General features: G+C 47.1%; 1 protein-coding gene across 1 annotated transcript; it reads right to left on the reverse strand.

Annotated features, from left to right (window-relative positions):
* Positions 1–587: 587 nt before the first annotated feature.
* On the reverse strand, positions 588–18,657 carry PNO1 (partner of NOB1 homolog). The gene is made up of 7 exons (XM_006114100.4): positions 18,448–18,657; positions 15,076–15,225; positions 7,758–7,841; positions 6,926–6,986; positions 3,255–3,372; positions 1,624–1,694; positions 588–913 (listed from the first exon to the last, which is right to left on the reverse strand). The coding sequence occupies exons 1-7, from the start codon at positions 18,655–18,657 to the stop codon at positions 846–848; spliced, it is 762 nt and encodes a 253-aa protein (XP_006114162.2). The 3' UTR covers positions 588–845.
* Positions 18,658–18,803: the final 146 nt, after the last annotated feature.

Consider the following 18,803-nt stretch of genomic DNA (forward strand, 5'->3'; position numbering starts at 1 on the left):
TGACATCTCAACCTGATATTTGAAGATGCACTAAGAGAATGTCCCTACTCATCATTTGTAGACAATCTCGCTGTGACAGTGGAGGCTCATACTTCTCCTTACCAGTTCTGTACAGTGTGATCTCCATCATGTAGTATGCTAAGCATCATGACAAGTTTTTGGGCTGTAGCTCATATGCACAGGCTCTACTTCCTTCCCCCTCTAGGAATTTCATAACTCAAAGTAATAAACAAAAAATTAATGACTGTTGCTGCTGGTCCAAGAACTTCCTTCTGAAACCAATGGTCTCCTGACTCTAAATCAGGCCTACTCAGCACATGGCTGGTGCACAATAGTTTGGACTGTCATTGCTCATTAAAAGTTCTGTCATATGGGTGGAAATCAGGTAAATATTGCATTTTATTAATATCAGCAGAAGTGACAAATGGGGTCTGCATGTTGTGTAGTCTTGCCTTAATTTTTGAATTCATGCCCATCACTGTGAAAGCTATTTGCATATATATCTGCAACCACACTTAAGCTGCAGCCCCCAGAGCTTCCAAAGTTGAGTAGCCTTGCTTTATATTGATAAAAATAAAATTAACCACTTTTAGTGATAAAGTATTAATCTTTAATGAACATGAGGGTTTAAATTAAATTACTTAAATAGTGTCAAATCAGACATCTGAATGAAAACAGACTGCAAAAGCAGCCCTATTTTCTAAGCGTCCCAATCAAGTTGAATGAGGCTGAGCACCTGTATGCTTCATGCAGCACTTATTTCTATACACATTAACTGTGTATTAAGATCTCCTGCAACAATATCTGTATAGTGGATACAGAGTCCCAAATTTGAGTCTGAAGTCTTAGAATCTTTCAGCTGCTCTGCTTGCTACAGCTCTAATATTGCCATAGACTTTTGATGGAGGGCTTCCTGCAAAGAAGAGAGACATGTTATAATATTGAGAGAGAACCATTAGTACAAACTCTGCTGTAAGATCAGTGCTGTTTATGAAAACTTAAGGTGGCTGCATTATTGCCAAGATAATCTGCCCTGTGTGACAAGAAACTCCAAAAGAAATTATCAGTTTGCCAACAGATTAAGGAAACATCTGGTGCAAAATGTCAGATTCTTACATAAGAGGAGACCAACATTGCAAAGTTTCATTGAAGCACAAATAGTTGCATTAAATGATAGATTTGTTGTTTACAAGAGACTTTCCTGCCCAAGTCATTGCTAGCTAATGGGCAAATTATATATGGAACACTAAGTCTGTGCTAACTTTTCATTGTATTAGTTTTAACTCATCTGTTTTGGTAAGCGCTAAACAAAAGCCAGAAACAGAAAAGGTCACTAGTGAGTGTAGTCCTCTTCTCTGCCTAAAGCACAAAGCCAGGGAGGTGTGTACACAATCAAGGAACAATTGTTATCTTTACTCTGCAACAAAACAGAGTACCTACAGGTGGGATTGTTTCCAAAGAGTAGCAGTCAATTAGGTGAGTAAATATGGGTTCAGATTTAGAATAATCTTCTGGCAAAACATTTAAGCCTTACTTAAAATAGCAATGATTGCAGTTTCCCCTTAAGTAAAGATCTTACAACAAATCAGTGTTCTTGGACTGAGGTTAGTTACCAAGGCTTACCTAAAATGAGATTGCAAATTGCTGTGCGTGCCATCTTAATATTCTGAAAAGATCCTAATATATGAATTTTCCTGTAAAACAACCAAAGCAGTGTTTTTTAAAGGTTTTCCCTTTAAGCATGTAGTTAATGTTACAGCATTCAAGTGAATGAGATTCAAGAATGAACACACTAGATCTTTAGAATCCACTTGTACTTTCTACATTATTAATTACAACATTTGTAACATGACTGAAGTGGTGTTTTCCTTTTCCTTCATGCTACCAGCAATAGGTGGAATTTCTTTCCTCTAGTATTTAGGCATAATTTATTTCCTATAAATGTAAGGATTAGTTCACTTGGTGCCAAGTTTGAAGAGGTCAAGATTTTGAGCTGTTATGATGTAACCAGGTTTAATAGCAGTGACCAGAGCAGAAACTGATCTGAAAGTCCAAGACTCCACGTTGCATGTAAAGACACTAAGCATGCCAAACAATGAATTCATTATCTACCCTTCTGAATACAAGATATACATACTCACATCTATGGATGCCAACTATATATTTGCAGTTAGTACCTGAAGATGCATCTTAAAACACAAACCTTCACCTGCATTTCCTTTACTACAGTGGTTCTCAACTTGTGGCCCACACCACTGTGGACCATGTGACATCCTTAGGGCCATACAGCCCACACCTCCAGCCTAGAGCCCCTCCCCAAACCTCAAGGCCCTCTCCTGCACCCCAGTTGCACCCCCAGCCAAAGCCCTCACTCCTGTATGCCAAACTTGTCCCAGCCCTGAGCCCCCTCCACACTCAAAGCCCCTTAGTCCCACCTCTGTCACAGGAGTTGTGTGCACGAATATGAAGGTGTAACCTCCACCCATCACCTCCATATTGGTACACACTAATTCCACTCAAGGGTGGGAAAAACTAGAGGGAACACTGAACCACTGATGTAGCGGGTATGCCTTGTGTGTACAAAAGAGGGAAAAGGTAGAGTTGCACTACCCCTGCAAGGTTCTGCTTTAAAGTGTCCTCAAACATGGAAGCATTAGAACAAATCCCCAACATCCTGCTGGCCTCATCTAACTTTTCTTCACCACGTCATTCCACTGGAGGGCTGATTCAGTCACAAAGGGGGCTAGTTTGTCAATTTAAACAAGTATTTTCATATTTTGAGTACTGTACCTTCAATCTTTAACAACAGAATATGGCTACCCATATTCACTGATCTTGCCAGTGTTTCAAAGCAGCAGCACCACACAGAGCCCCGGGGTCAGATGGGGACTCCCTAGCTAACCCTGGGCTCCATGTGGCATTTTTGCAGAACCCGGAGTCAGCTGGGGCTTTTCAAAGCAGCAGTACCGCATGGAGCCCTAGGTTAGCGGGGGGTTTGAGTCCCCCACTAACACCAGGCTCCATGCGCGTATGTCCACAAGGGCCCTCTCAAGAGTTCCACCTTTGTACATTTCAAAGGAAGAATGCAGACGTGCCTATAGACTAGTTGATGGAAAGTCCATCGACTACTCAACTAGTAAATTAATTAATATTTAACATCCTCAGTTTACTGCAAAGAAGTATCGATAATTGATCAAATACAAGTTTTTGGAACTGCACATTGCCTGGAAATTAAACATGAAGAGTCTACTTACGTATCAGCAAGAACTATTCGTGTCCTAGTTACATTTTCTATAGTGAATTTAGTTTTTCCACCTTTTCCTGCTATTCTTCCTATTGCTCTAGAAAGGTGATCTCCTTTCAAAGGCTTGACTAAAACACAAGGGAAAACATTGAATTTCATTAGCAAATAGCTACATGTATTTCAATAGCAGTTATCAAGTCTTTCAAATCATATTACAAACAGGAATCAGTATTAAAATGTCTCTCTGAAGATAGGGAAACCCTATATAGGGATTATATGACACACTACCATAGGACAGCAGTTCAGTCCGGAGGTAGCTCTGTTTCAGAGACCAATATAATGACCACTGTGTAAGATTAACAGGAATCACTGCTCATATGGTTGGGGAACAAGGACTAATTCCTGATGTGAGCTGGGAGAGGATCAAAACAAGAGGATGTGAAATTAACATGCTCACATAGAGCAGAAGTGAAATTAGAAACATCTCGTTCTTATACACAGATGGGCAATACTTTTGATGGGGCACTTCAAGACTGACAAATGGCTAAGGGCCACACTTTTTTATGGAAGGGATGTGGGGGTCTGGGGATGGAGGTTGGGTGCAGAAGGAAGTTTAGGGCAGGAGACTAGGGTCAGAGGGAGTTTGGGTGAAAGGAGGTTGTGACCAGGGGCAGGTGATAGCAGTGCAGGGTCAGGGAAAGGGGAATGGGTGCAGGAGATGATTCTCGCCTGAGGAGGAGTACAGGGTCTGGGAGTAGGGATGTCATATAGCAGTTAGCATCACCTTTAACAAGTGATGCTTACTGGTTCCTGTTAACTGGTGGAGTCCAGAGTCTGGAACCCTACAGACAGGGCTGCTCTGGCCCCCCAGCTCGTGCCACCTTTAATTGGTTAACCGGTTAAACAATGGGTTAACCAATGAAACAGGATTTTACATCACTATACGGGAAGTTGGGACCTGAAGGAGAGGAGGTGCAGAGGGTTTGGGTAGTGATCTGGGACAGGGAGTTGGGATGCGGGAGGGGATATAGTGCTAGATGCAAACACTGGCTGGGAGGTGCTTACCTAGGCGGCTCCCAGCCAAAAGCCCATCTGGTCCAAGGCAAGCTTTCTGTCTGCCACAGCTCCAAACTGCTTAAAACAGCTGGCTGCTCCCACTATATGGTCTGCGCCATACAGCAGGGGCAGCAATGAGAGCTGCAATGATAGGGCAGGGTCAGTGCACAAAGTCTCTCTCCCGCACCCTTTACAAGAGGCGTGCAATGCTAGAGGCACATGGAGGGAGCACCAATCTGTTTTGAACAGCCCAAGGCTGCAGCAGGCAGAGAACACACCTTGGGCCAGATCAAAATGCTTGGTGGGCCATATCTTGCCCATCTTTATCCTTATTTCTTTGTATCCAAGCACCTTCCATTAGTGCATTAAGTAATGTAACCAACGTGTGTCAGCTGTGGTTCCTCAGGGAGAAGATGAGAAAACTATATGTGCAGTGTAGTGTTTTGTAATGGTAGGGGTCTTTTGATTTTTTGTTTGTTTGTGTACAGCTCCACGCAGCTTGATGAGTGGAGTCAGCTGTAGCGAAGACAGGGCCAAAACATCATTACCACCCGTTAGTTTAAAATCCAGAACTGATTCCCCACCACACACCCAAAATTAATTAGGTCAAGAAAACAGGAAATCCAGATTAGGAATATAGGCAAGATTGACCTGAAAGGTCTAATACACTGCTTCTAACACTCAAGAAAATTTGTGACATTTTAGGAAAAAGGCAGCCATACCGCCACCATGCATTCTAGTTAGTTTTGCACTGCTGCACATGCATAGGAAAAAAACGTCTTCCCCTACTCACGGGGAAGCAACATATACTCAAGGAGACTTTCATGCTTTTTCAAGATTGCATAAGGAGTGTTGCTGGTCATGTTGTTATCCAGCCCCTCAAAAAAACAAACCCAAAACACCTGAGTACAGAAAGACTGCCCTGCCACAGTAGTGAACGGCACAGGGTGACTACTTACTACAGGAAGCAATATATCTGCTACATAACTTTGTTTACCTGTCTTAAATTCAAGGTAAAGGTATCACCTTTGCAATGCTGCTCCTCCCTTCATAGCAGATATATCTATTAGTCCACACAATGTTTAAAAAAAAATGCAGCACAGGTTTGCTAATTCTTAAATTGCTATTTAGGCTCTGAGCTCCTTGGAACAAGATCTGTCTTATTTTGTACAGCATTAAGCACAGGGCAACTGATCAAACCTCACAGGAGCCCAGTAGAGTCCCCCTACTTTTCAACTAAGATACAACAGAAGTGTTGTGATGAGGTCTCCTTAGATTGCTGCTTTGGCAAAACACACTATAGCAGTGTGTTGCCATAAATGCTTGTTAAATTCAGTTGTATGCGCTACTGTACTGTATTGCCAGGAATAATGCTGTTCACTTATATACAGGCAGTCCCCGGGTTACGTACAAGATAGGGACTGTAGGTTTGTTCTTAAGTTGAATCTGTATGTAAGTCGGAACTGGCGTCCAGATTCAGCCGCTGCTGAAACTGATCAGTTTCAACAGTGGCTGAATCTGGACGCCAGTTCTGACTTACATACAGATTCAACTTAAGAACCCCAGGCATCCCCAAGTCAGCTGCTGCTGAAACTGATCAGCGGCTGATTCCAGGAAGCCTGGGGCAGGGGCTTCCTGTAGTCAGCCACTGGTCATTTTCAGCAGCTGCTGACTAGGGGACACCTGGGGCAGAGCAGCTGGGGTGCTGCTGGGTTGGTCCAGTGGCACCCAGAGCGGCGCTACGGGACCAACCGGCAGCGCCCCAGCTGCTGTACCACAGGCGTCCGGAGCAAAGCCGCGGAGCACGGGGGCAGCGGGACAGCCCAGACGCACCGTGGCTATCCTGCTGCCCTCGGGCTCCGTGGCTTTGCTCTGCTCTGCTCCCCGTCCCCCAGGTCTGCAGACCAGGGGGAGGGGGAGCAGAGTAGAACAGAGCGGAGGAACCCGCAGCCAGCTGACAGCCCAGACGCTTCTGGGCTGTCAGCTGGTCGCGTGCTCCGCTCTGCTTCCCCCCCCCCCCCATGGTTTGCAGACCAGGGGAGGGGGAGCAGAGCGGAGCAGAGCAGAGCGGCAGAACGCGCGGCCAGCTGACAGCCCAGATGCATCTGGGCTGTCAGCTGGCCTCGTGCTCCGCTCTGCTCCCCCCCCACCCTGCAGATCAGGGGGAGGGGGAGCAGAGCGGAGCACAGCAGAGCGGCGGAACGCGCGGCCAGCTGACAGCCCAGACGCGTCTGGGCTGTCAGCTGGCCACGTGCTCCGCTCTGCTCCCCCTCCCCCTGGTCTGCGGACCAGGGGGAGGGGGAGCAGAGCGGAGCGGAGCAGAGCAGAGCGGCAGAACGCGCGGCCAGCTGACAGCCCAGAAGCGTCTGGGCTGTCAGCTGGCCGCGCGTTCCGCCGCCGCTTTGCTTCCTCTCCCTGGTCTGCTCGAGACCAGGGAGAGGAAGTGCCCCGTTCGTAACTGCGGATCCGACGTAAGTCGGATCCGCGTAACTCGGGGACTGCCTGTACTACGCTATAATATAACTCAATGGCTCGCAAGTTCTACTGAATATTCAAGGGCAGTTTTCTTTTGGCTCAGAACACAACACCTGATACACTACTGAAAGTATTGCACAAAACACTTACCATCTGTAACTTCAAAAGATTCTAGAAAAAGGTCATCTAATCTGATGAGAGCAAGAGCATCCTAAAATATTTTTAAAAATTAGATTATAACACTGCCAAATACAGATCACAGAGCATGCTTAAGGAGCTGCATTATATACCTTTTAAGACATGTAAATAATAAAACATTCACAGACTGACCTCACACAATGTAACAAACAGCATCAGGCTAATCCACTGAAGAATTAGTTGGGTGAGCCTATGGTCCTGTATAAGGAATCCTGAAGGAGCTTTAGCTGCCCGTTACCATCTCTACAAACAATATAGCTACCTCCCACCAGAATATGCAGATCAAGGAAAGTTCATTAAGATGAAAATTTAAAATGTTGAAGCCAGTATACAACCCTGACAATCAATTCATGACTTATTTTAAGGACCAAAATAACAAGTATTTTTTAAACCAAAAGACCTTTAAAAAAATAACCACTTAGCTTATCTGGTGCATTTTAAAGTTTTGAAGAATCAGACTCTCTTATTCAAAAGTACATGATAGATATAAGCAAAACAGATATATTCGTTTTAATTTGCTAGGTCCCCCTCCAAAGGGGGGGGGGGGCAAATCATCAGAGATTCAATGTATCCCTTTGGTGTGGTGTTGAAATTAAATGTTTACACAACACACTCTCCTCTCTAGCTTTACAAAGGCAAGTTTATTTCAGGAAACTAGATAAAACCTATATCCCATGACCAGCATTCCTGTAGAAACCAACAATTTCTAGCAAGCAGGATTCTATTATCCCTACTTATTCCACAATTTATAGGTGATTGGGCGTTCGGTCTGCTGAAGACTCACCTCAACTTGAAATCCAAGAATAAATGCTTTTACAAAGTCAGCTGCTTTTGTCAGAGCACTTACATCTTTTGTCTCTTTGCAAGTCTATAATATAAACAAAAATCAATCATCATGTGAGAGATCATGACTTGAGAATCTCACCTAATATCTTCTAGCCCACAACACGTCTACTCACCAGGTGGAAATATACCAGTGCCCCAAGTCAACCTTCTGCTGTCAGATCTACTTGCTTGGGTCCAAAGACCCAGAGTTCTCCTGAATTAACAATGCCTTCAATTAATGCTGGTGCACCACCATGAAAATTTATGTTGCTACTGAGCCCAACCAACCAATGCTGGGCAGCCTCTCTCTACACCAAGTCAGTTTATGCCCAACAAAGTCCTCTGCCAGAAGGATGGGGGACGGAGGTTTTCCTTCTTCTGGAATAAATCCCATGTCATCCCAAAACAGAGAGCTGCAAGATGAGAACCAGGGTTGGCACTACACAGTTTGATGGCCACCAGCAGCAGGCCCCGTCTACCAGATTATTAGTAAACTTGTATGAAAGGAACCCCCGCTAACATCTCCTTCCAGCACAGGGATTTGTTTGCTGGTGTAGCCTTGTAATTTTGTAGGTAATAAGTTAGTTAGAATGGATGTATGTGAGAGCATAAGGTTTGGATTCAATTTAAACACATAGGCCTCAGACAGACCAGGCAGCTTTGTTAACTTAGCTCCAGCTCTGTTTGATGTTAGCACCTTCTGATGTTGAAGTGAAGGGAGAGAACATTGTAATGCATAGTAATGTTAGTGTTAGGTAAAGCTTTGTAATAGACAGAAGGAAATTTAATGTTGAAAGACTTTGTAACTTTGTTGAAGTGACTAAAAGTACCCTTTGTTCCATGCCGCAATTGTGTAAATGTATTGTTTGTATGAGAGACAGAGTGTATTTTAGGAGAGATAAGTGTGAAGGCCACTGCATGCCCAGATGGTCAGAGGCATCAGAGACTCAGAAGGAGGAGCCAGAGACTCAGAAGCACCAAATAATTATCAACTAAGCAAAAGCACACTGAAGAAGCAGACTACCCAGGCAGATTGACAAACCCTGAAGTCAAGCACTCTTTGATAAGGAACTGATAACAACTTTCACCGGAAGATAACACCCGACTGTAAAAACAACCTCCAGATAAACACACGTTGCAGAAAGACTGATTGTGATGCTGAATGACTGATTAAGGCCTGATAAGGCAAAATGCATAGACTCACGTGGAAGGAAAAAAAAACAAGAATGGGGTGTCTTGTACGGTTCTTCGAGTTCTGTCCTGCTACAACCATGAAGCACCCGTCTGGACTGACGAGAACCTAGCTCCTCCCTAATACACAACTTATCTGGCTAATAGGTTGGGTCGAGCAACAGACTGATAACTATTCCATCAGCAGGAAATCTGTGTGTTGTGCGTGTTACTTTGTTATATTATCAATAAATACGGCATGTTGCCATATCCCCCTGAAAAAGATCTCATGTGCTTCTTTTAAGCACAACACTGGGACCCCTACCAAGAACTGTCTGTGCAGGAAGCCCACAATTTTGGCCAGGTTGAGATTAAAGTTAATGACTACACATCTATGAGATTCTACTTAAGTATGTGGTAGATTTTCCTTCATTTGAAGTCCTTAGATTAAACTAGATAACCTTCTAAAGATATGCTCCAGATGAAACAGACATTAAGAGCTTGATACAAATGTTGCTGACTATACCATCCAGGAGGTCAGATCAGATAATAGTGATTTTTTTTTTGGGGGGGGGGGGTGTCTTATGAGATGTCAGTGACATACAGAAATACAGATCTATACAAGGAAATAGCTCAAGAATAAATTTGTGTGTCGTCAACATAAAGGAAATAAAATCATTTAAACATCTAAGGGAAAAAAGGTGACCCACAAGAAAGCCTTGTGTGACCACCACCAGGAAATAAAGAGGAGGACTCTCAAATTGAAACACTACAGGCAGAGCAATGCAGGAATATAACCACAGAAGTCAAGCATGCAAACTTTCAAGAGCAATAAAATGAGACAGCAACAAAGTAGACAACTGAGCAAGGAAGATAAATGGAAGAAACTGAGCCTCATGGCTGGAAGTACATACAGGCAGTCCCCGAGTTACGCGGATCCGACTTATGTCGGATCCGCAGTTACGAACGGGGCTTTTCTCACCCCAGAGGACGGGAGCGGCGGGACGCCCAGATGCGCCGCGGTCCGCCGCCCCCATCCTCCGGGGCGAGAAAAGCTGCTCCCCGTCTCCCTGGTCTGCAGGGAGACGGGGAGCAAAGCCTTGGAGCACGCCCGCAGCGGGACAGCCCGGGCGCGCTTGAGCTGTCCCCCTGCGGGCGTGCTCCGCAGCTTTGCTCCCCGTCTCCCGACCAGCAGACCAGGGAGATGGGGAGCAAAGCCTCGGAGCACGCCCGCAGTGGGACAGCCGCGGCGCGCCTGGACTGTCCCGCTGCCCGCATGCTTTGCAGCTTTGCTCCGCGTCTCCCAGGTCAGCAGACCAGGGAGACGGAGCAAAGCCGTGGAGGACTTGGGCGGTCCTGCCACCCCCGTCTCCCTGGTCTGCTGGGGGGGGGGGGGGTGCAGCTAGTGCTCCCCCCCCCCCCCCCCAACAGACCAGGCTTTTCTTGCCTACCCCTGGGGTAGAACAGCTGGGGGCTGCTGGGTTGGTCCCGCAGCGCCGCTCCGGACCAACCCGGCAGCACCCCAGCTGCTCTGCCCCAGGCTTCCTGGAATCAGCCCCTGATCAGTTTCAGCAGCAGCTGACTTGGGGACGCCTGGGTTTCTTAAGTTGAATCTGTATGTAAGTCAGAACTGGTGTCCAGATTCAGCCGCGGTTGAAACTGATCAGTTTCAGCAGCGGCTGACGCCAGTTCCAACTTACATACAGATTCAACTTAAGAACAAACCTACAGTCCCTATCTTGTACGTAACCCGGGGACTGCCTGTACTGAAGACTGGTGACAGTGAAAGCACTGTATTTTCTGGTCATCCCCCTATCTCATTTCTCTGAAGCATCAGGGGCAGTCATAGCTGGAAATAGGAGACTGGACAGGATGGGCCCATTCACTAAACACTGAGTCACTTGCCAGGATTCTCTGGCCATCTCCTTAATCATTTCCCTGCTATTGTAGGGGCCTTGGAATTAGGAGCGACAGACATATTCTTTCTCTCTGGCACCAATCTAGAATCCTGTAAGCTGTAATATTTTGGTCTACATCAATTAGAGCGTATATGCTGGGAGGTGTTAGTGGTCTGATACAAATAGGCTACATAATCTGGTGGGTCCTGCCCAGTCTTTAATTCTATGACTTTTACCACAGAATAGTGGGCAGAAGCATGAATGGAAGGGATCTAGGATGAAAATGGAATAAGAGAACCCTACACAGTGAATGTTGCAAAGGAAATTGAGTTCAGAAATGCAGGGGGAAAGATTGGTCAATTAATTAAAAGTGATAAGGGATTAAGGTGGGCTTTCTTTTCTGATTTATATAAAGATTGAACAGATCAAATCATGCTTGTACTGAGTATGGAAATAAAGAATCAATGGACACAAATTGGATATATGTAAAGGGAACATACAGAAACCTATTGGTGAGCATTTCAGCCTGCCAAACAACAGTCTGATAAACCTGCAAGTAGCTGTCTTGTCACAAAACAGCTCCACAAGCAAGATCTACTGGGAAGCGCCTGGAATCACAGTTCATCCACAAATTCAATTCACATGCTAATGGACTCATTCATGATATAGGTTGGTTGGGACACTACCTACTTACTCATAGACTTTAAGGTCAGAAGGGACCATTAAGATCATCTAGTCTGACCCCCTGCACAATGCAGGCCACAGAATGTCACCCACCCCCTCCTACAATAATCCTCTCACTTATATCTCAGATATTGAAGCCTTCAAATAGTTTGAAGACCCCAAGATGCAGAGAATCCTCCAGCTGTGACCAGTACCCCACAGTACAGAGGAAGACGAAAAACCTCCAGGGCCCCTGCCAATCTACCCTGGGGGAAAATTCCTTCACTACCCCAAATATGGCGATCAGCTAAACCAGTGGTCCCCAACCTTTAGAGGCTGCCGAGCGCCAGGGGGCGTGGCCGTTTGCCTGCCGGGCACCAGGGGGTGGGCGGCCCCCCCATAGCCGCGTGCTCGGGGGCTGGCGCCCCTTCCTCCCCCAAGTGCTGCGTGCCTGGGCCGGCGCCCCCCCTCAAGCGCCGCGCGCCCCCCCTCAAGCGCCGCGCGCCCGGGGCCGGCGCTCCTCCTAAGCGCCGCGCGCCTGGGGCCGGCGCTCCTCCTAAGCGCCGCGCGCCTGGGGCCGGCGCTCCCACCCCAAGCATCGCACGCCGGCGCCACGCGCCCGGGGCCAGCGCTCCTCCTAAGCGCCACGCGCCCAGGACCGGCGCTCCCCCCGTCCTCCAAGCGCCGCGCGCCCGGGGCATGAGCTGCCAATTCGTGGCACTCCCGGTGCCGGCGCTTACCATGCACCCGGGCCGGCTCCGGCACAGCGCATGCACCACGTGCCCAGGGCCAGGCCAGCCCCAAGCACTTGGCGGGCGCACAAAAATGGCCCCGCAGGCGCCATGGCACCCGCGGGCACCGTGTTGGGGACCACTGAGCTAAACCCTGAGCACGTGGGCAAGACTCACCAGCCAGACACCCAGAAAGTACTTAATAACCAGTGAAAATGCTAACAGCTCTCCTAGTGGTATCCTTCCTGTCTTGGGAATCTATCTATCTATGGACTTTGATTTTTATCTGCTTAGGTTTAAGCACTCATTCTCCAGATACTTAATGATGCTCTCTCTCTCTCCCCTTCCCCTCTCCTATTTATTTCGAGTTTTCATATCCCAAACTCATAACTCGGGTCATCTGAAGAAGTGGGCTGTGCCCACGAAAGTTCATGATACCATCCACATGTTTTGTTAGTCTATAAAGTGCTACCAGACCATGTGTTGTTTTTTTCTGTAACAGACTAATTTGGCTACTCCCTGAAGCTCCAAAAATAAATGTATGTATAGGGGGTGGAAGGTGAGATTAAAAGACAAAAAAAAAAAAATAAAAAAAAAAAAATAAAGAGATTGAGGATACTGGAGTAGGTGGAGAAGGAAAGCAAGTCCAAAGACTCAAGTAGAACCATCAAGTGCTAGAGGCTCAGGGAGGAAATCATGCTGGATTTTATTGGAATTTCTTTTGATGGTGGGAGGCATCCATTTTTTTTTTCAAAAAGAAAAATTGCTGTACATTTTGAATAGCATTTTAATATTGTGATACCAAAAAAGTTAGAATAGGTTGAACCTCTCTAATCTGGCACCCTCAGTATCTGACTGGTTCTGAATGGGAGAATTTTCCTGGCCATGGGAGGTCAATATTGTCTAGCAGCATTACCAACATGTCTAATTACTGGGCTGTTAGAGGACACTTAGGAATAAATTAGAGCTAAGTAACATCACAGAAGACAGAGCTAGGACTGGTGGTTGTAAACAAACTTTATGGGACCACTGGAAACTTGGCCACACCCATGAAAATTGGACATCCAGCTAACTAAAATCATGCCGGATGACAGATGTTTCTGGATCAGAGAGTTCTGGACTAGAGAGGTTCAACCAGTAAATAACTTCCTCTAATTGTTCAAACACATTCAAGAGCAGGGGTACTCAACATGCGGCCCACGGGCTGCATGCAGCTCATGGCCCATTCGTTTGTGACCTGCAGTATGGTTGGATTTACCCGGGACTTAACACGTGGCCCGCAAGTGGGATCCTGTGAATATGGCCTCCACTGGGAACACACTCTACAATGGCGAGGCGTCTCCCAGGTGGGGTGAGCATGCAAGCGGACGGACTGGCTGGAACAGATGGGTACAGGGTGTCAGCATTTCTAGCCCCCAGGGAGGAGGTGCCAGGAGCACCGTGGCATTGTAGGAAGTGCTAGCTACTTAGCCTTGTGGATAGAGCCTGACTGGCTCACACTGGCCACATTTGGGTCCAGTGCCATGGCTTAATCTTTGTATTCATGCCATCAACGTGAAAGAAGCTATTTGCATATATTTGTATGTACATGCAACTACATTTAAACTGTGACCCTCAGCATGTGCTGAATCCAGTGCTTTTTGGTGCCGGACCCAAACATGGCCAGTGTAAGCCAGTCAGCACCTCTCAGGCTCTGCTCACCAGGCTAACCAGCCAACAATTCCCATAATGCCCCGGTGCTCCTGGCACCTCCTCCCTGGGGGCTAGAAATGCCAACGCCCTGTACCCATCTGTCCCAGACAGCCCATCCGTTTGCATCTTTCAATGCTCACCCCGCCTCGGAGGCGCCTCGCTGTTGTGGAGCATATTCCCAGTGAAGGCCATGTTCAAAGGATCCCACCTGCAGGCCACGCGTTGAGCCCCGCATAATCCCAAACCACACCGCAGGCCACAAACAAATGGGCCATGGGTGCATGTGGTCTATGGGTTAAGTAGCCCTGGTTTAAAGGGCTCAGGCCTTCCCCATGGCTGTCAGGCAATACACTGTCCGGCAGGCACAGGGAAGGTGTGAGCCCTTTATATAGGAACAGGTGAAAAGGCTCAAGCGTCCTCAACTCCTATGCAACATGCTAGCAGAGAGCCCTTTAAATATCAAGAATTGAAAGGGCATACAGCTCCCATCCCCCACGAACGTGATGCCTGGGAGTCGCAGGGGAGGCGTGAGCCCTTTCAACTCCTGCTATTTAAATGTCTGTCCCTTCTGCCCAAGGCTCCGCCTCTTCCATCTGAGGCTCCACCCCTTTGAGGCAGCCTGCAACCACTTCAAACATTTTTGAAGTGGCCCTCATTCAAAAATTACTGCCCACTCCTGTGCTATGATGAATAAAAAAAAATCATTATGGGATTTAACAGCCAGAAAACCTGTACTTATAACAGCAACAAAAGTGTAATAAAGTCTTAATTATTTACAAAGCCTTTTGTTCTGCAGTAAGATCTAGCAGTTGGTTCACAGCCAAAATTTTCCTGCTCCAAAAATTGATTTTTCCCTCCCTTACAAGGATGTCCAGTTAGAGAGAGAAACTGATCCTGAAAGTCAGCATTGCACGTGTTAATCCCTTTCACTAAATGTTATTAATTGTTTATGAGTAAAGTACCTGACAACTAGTAAGTTGTATTTTGATCATGCAAGTTTTACAGGGCTCCACATTAGTTTCCAATAGGTAATAGCTGAGATCTAGATAATTAACAAGTTTTTGTGCTAATTCAGCTAACTGATGTGCTGCATGAAAATACAGGGAAAGAGTTTTCTCCTTACCTTGATTTCTACATTTCTTGTTTTTAAATTAAATCTGATTTGAAGATGCAAGTGTTCTACAATAGGTGTGAATATTTTCATCCAGTTCTCTTTCAGGGGGGTGTATCTGTTTGCTGGTACAGGAATTTTCCTCATTTCATCTTTTCCGCTCTAAAAAAAAAAAGAAAGTTTAAGGAGAACTAATCATTATGATCATTCTTGCAAAAGGACAGCCTCTCAGACTGTTCAATCTTCAAATCACGTTATTGCCTTGAAGTCACAGCACCAATGAAAGAAAAGAGTGGTAAAGAACACAGTAGCTCTAAAATTTCAAAAGACGCAGAGTCTGCCAGTTCAGGGAAAGAAGTTTTATATTTTATTTATGATAGATATTAGACCGGTCTGGAGTCCACTTGTAAACTTCTGTGGCTATGTGGTTACAAAACTTTTTAATGGTTCTTCTCCTTCGTTTCTTTTCACAAAATTCAGCTGGTTTGCTAAGTTGGTGGTACATCCACCTGGTCTGGCTCAACTGCATTCTGCTGAATGGAGTCTTCCACTATGGGAAGTGGGGAAAGTGGTGCAGGATATGTGGCTATGCCACCGAAACACTACCCCATATCTAGTGCATCGTTCCCGCTACTCTTTTTTATCCATGTGCAGAATACATTTGTGTGTGTGTCAAGGCAACGTGGACCACCAGTAGAAATAAAAATACCTAGCTGTGGATGCTCTGCTAATCAGCTGGGTGGCATCTGAATCTCTCCTGATTGGCTGCACAAGCGCACAGCTTAAAGAGAACACTGGTCCTGTGTGGATGCATGCCGCACCCCAGAACCTGGCAGATGCGACAATGTCATCCAGGATCACCTAGTCAGAGCCATCCCACCGGCCAGGAGGAAGGCTTTCATCAACTCCGCCATCTTCAGAATGATCAGCCAGCAACTCCCAGACATCGCCAAGAGGAGCAAAGAAAGATCATCACAGTGGACATCACGGTGCCTTTTGAGAACAGGAATCTAGCCTTCTACCATGCCCGATGTCAGAAGATAGAGAAGTACGCTTCTCTGGCCCACACCATGAGAGCTTGGAAGTACAAGGTGCAAACCTATGCGTTGATACTTGGGAGTCCTGGGCACTTTGGGATTAGGGATGTTAGCGTATAGTTGATTACATGATTAACTGATAAACCTAGGCTTATAAATTAATCATATCAACTATACACAATTCCCCTCCCCCACACACATACTGCCTCTATATCAGAGGCAGCAAGGAAAGGGGATGGAATCTGGTTCCAGGGGGAGCCAGTTTTTAATCTGGCTCTCTATACATGCTGGCTCCAGTGTCACCTCCTCCCCTTTGCTGCCTCTCAGAGGCTTCTGCCTGCCATCCCATGCTGCCGCCTCTGTGGGAGGTGGGGGAAGGGTGGGGAGGCGGCTATGCAGAAGCTGGCATGTTCACGGAGCCAGCTTAAAAGATGGCTTTCCATGCATGCCAGCTCCATGAAGTTGCCTTCCCCCCCCCACCTCCCACTGAGACAGTGGCACGGTGGGTGGGAGGGCAGGATGGAGCTGGTACATGTGTATCAGCTCCCATGAGCTGCTTGTCCCCATACTGCTGCCTCTATCAGAGTCAAGGGGGGGAAGCTGGCTCCGCCTGAGCTCCGCCCCCCACCATGTAAACGCGTAACCTAGGCTCAGGGTTTCCCCACCAGCATTCGGGTGCCCACGCTGGTGCTCCAGCCCTCCCTCGTTGTCCCCTTGAAGGGCTGGAGCACACAAAATCTACTAGCCAGGGTCCCCCAATGCTCTGGTGTGGGAGAGGAATGTTGAGAGTGTCTATGTCAGTGAGGGTTGATATATATATTTTTTTATTTGCTTCGCACTTTTGTGCGGCTCCCAACCCAAAAAAGGTTCCCCACCTCTGGTGTAACTGCGAGAGCTTCCAGCTGTTTCACATTTATATAAACAATAGTTAACTTCCCTACTTGGAATCCCAACAAGCCAGTGTTGACCGGCTCCATATACAGTCAACACTACACTCAGCTGATGTGGCAGAGCATGGTGTTGGACACCATCAGCTGGTCAAAGGACATTCACAAGGAACACATCACTGGACATTGAGTGTACCAAGAGAGATGAATAAAACCACCACAGATGAACGCAGCCAGGGAAGTAGCCCAAATCTTTCCTTACCAGACTGTTTTTCAACAGTCAGCCTTCCCCAAATACTGACGGACTGAGGGACAATTGCCACTTGATAACATATTTACTTTCCACAATAAACTCTGTAAAACTGTCCACGAGTGATATAACCAAATACTTGTTCACCAATACCTAAATTGTACTGTTTAACTTGCACATCTAAATCTAGGTCAATGCTCATTATGGACTGTATGTATCTCAAAATTCTTAGCAAAACTTTTAGGTTTAGATCATTCAAACATGACACCTCGTTGTAGATACTTTTCCTTCTTAATCTGTGTACCATATCAATCTTTAATTTAAAAGATTAGCTTTAGTGCAATTTTACTGTGAACAGGCAGTGCCAGGGTACTGGAGAGTTATTAGCAATTACTTCAACTTTTAAAAAGCTGAAACTTCTTGCTGCAAATGTTTCCCCAACTACTCTTGCTTAGTTTCAAAACAATGCTCTTCAGTACCAAGTTAACAAGCTCATCTTCACTGGAGAAAAAGTGTGTCTGCAAAAATTACTATAAAACCGGAAATCTAAATTCTAGCTAAAGGGACATAGTCCACTGAAAAGTTACACTTCCATCTAAAAATGTGTACCTATTATTTCTAATATCACTTGAGCTGAAAAGAGGAGAAAGTGGCTGCTTTTTTCTAGTTACATCCTTCAGCACACGACTTACTGGTCTCATTATTTCCCAGCACGGTCATTTATCATGTTTGTATACAAAAAACAAAAGGAGAAAACCCATGAAACAATTCCGTAGCCGCAAAACCAGAGAAGTTTACGGGTGGAGTCAAGATTAGGTCTAGCGCCCTCGACTACTTTTCTTGCTTAAAAAAAATAAATAAATCAGCTTTCAAATTAACAACATCCCTCAACACGACAGCTTCATCGGCAGGGAGGTGAAACCTAACAACGTCTCCGCTGCCCCCGGTACTCCCACTGCGCCCTTATCTACAGCCCTAAGGCGACAGGACACCCCCCCTCCCCAAACCCCGGGCTGCCACACGGCTGGCGGCCGGACCCAGCTGTGAGCCACGCTAGGAGCTCGGCCTTGGCACGGAGGCGGCGCAGGGGAGCTTCCTCCCCCATGGCGGCCCCCGGCGAGCAGGGCTCGGTGACAGCGGACCGGGCAGCGCGGGGCCCCGGAGCGACACCCCCGAGATTAGGCCCAAGGCCCGGCGCGTCCCGTCTCACCCTGAGCGCGTCCGCGGAGACGGGGGGGAAGTTGGGCCTCTTGCTGGGCCGGGGCTGCCCCGTGTCCATGGGGGCCCCGCCCCGCTCCAGCTCGGCCGCCCGTCGCTTCCGTTTGCCCCGCCGGGGGACCTTGATAAAGCCGCCGGCCTCCGCCGCGCCCTGGGTCTGCGGGGCTGGGACCCCGGCCCCGTCCTCCACCGGCCCTTCCATGCAGCACCCCACGTGCGGGCGAAGCCGGGCTAAAAGATCGACGTAGCCCGGGCCCACGGAGACGTCACTTCCGCCCCGAGTGACGCCTGCCGCGGGAGCACTGGCGTGAGCCCCGGATGTTGCCGTTGCTCGCTGGGCACCCGGCT

The sequence above is a fragment of the Pelodiscus sinensis genome, chromosome 3, assembly GCF_052426305.1.
Source record: "Pelodiscus sinensis isolate ZL-2025 chromosome 3, ASM5242630v1, whole genome shotgun sequence".
NCBI classification, from domain to species: Eukaryota; Metazoa; Chordata; order Testudines; family Trionychidae; genus Pelodiscus; species Pelodiscus sinensis.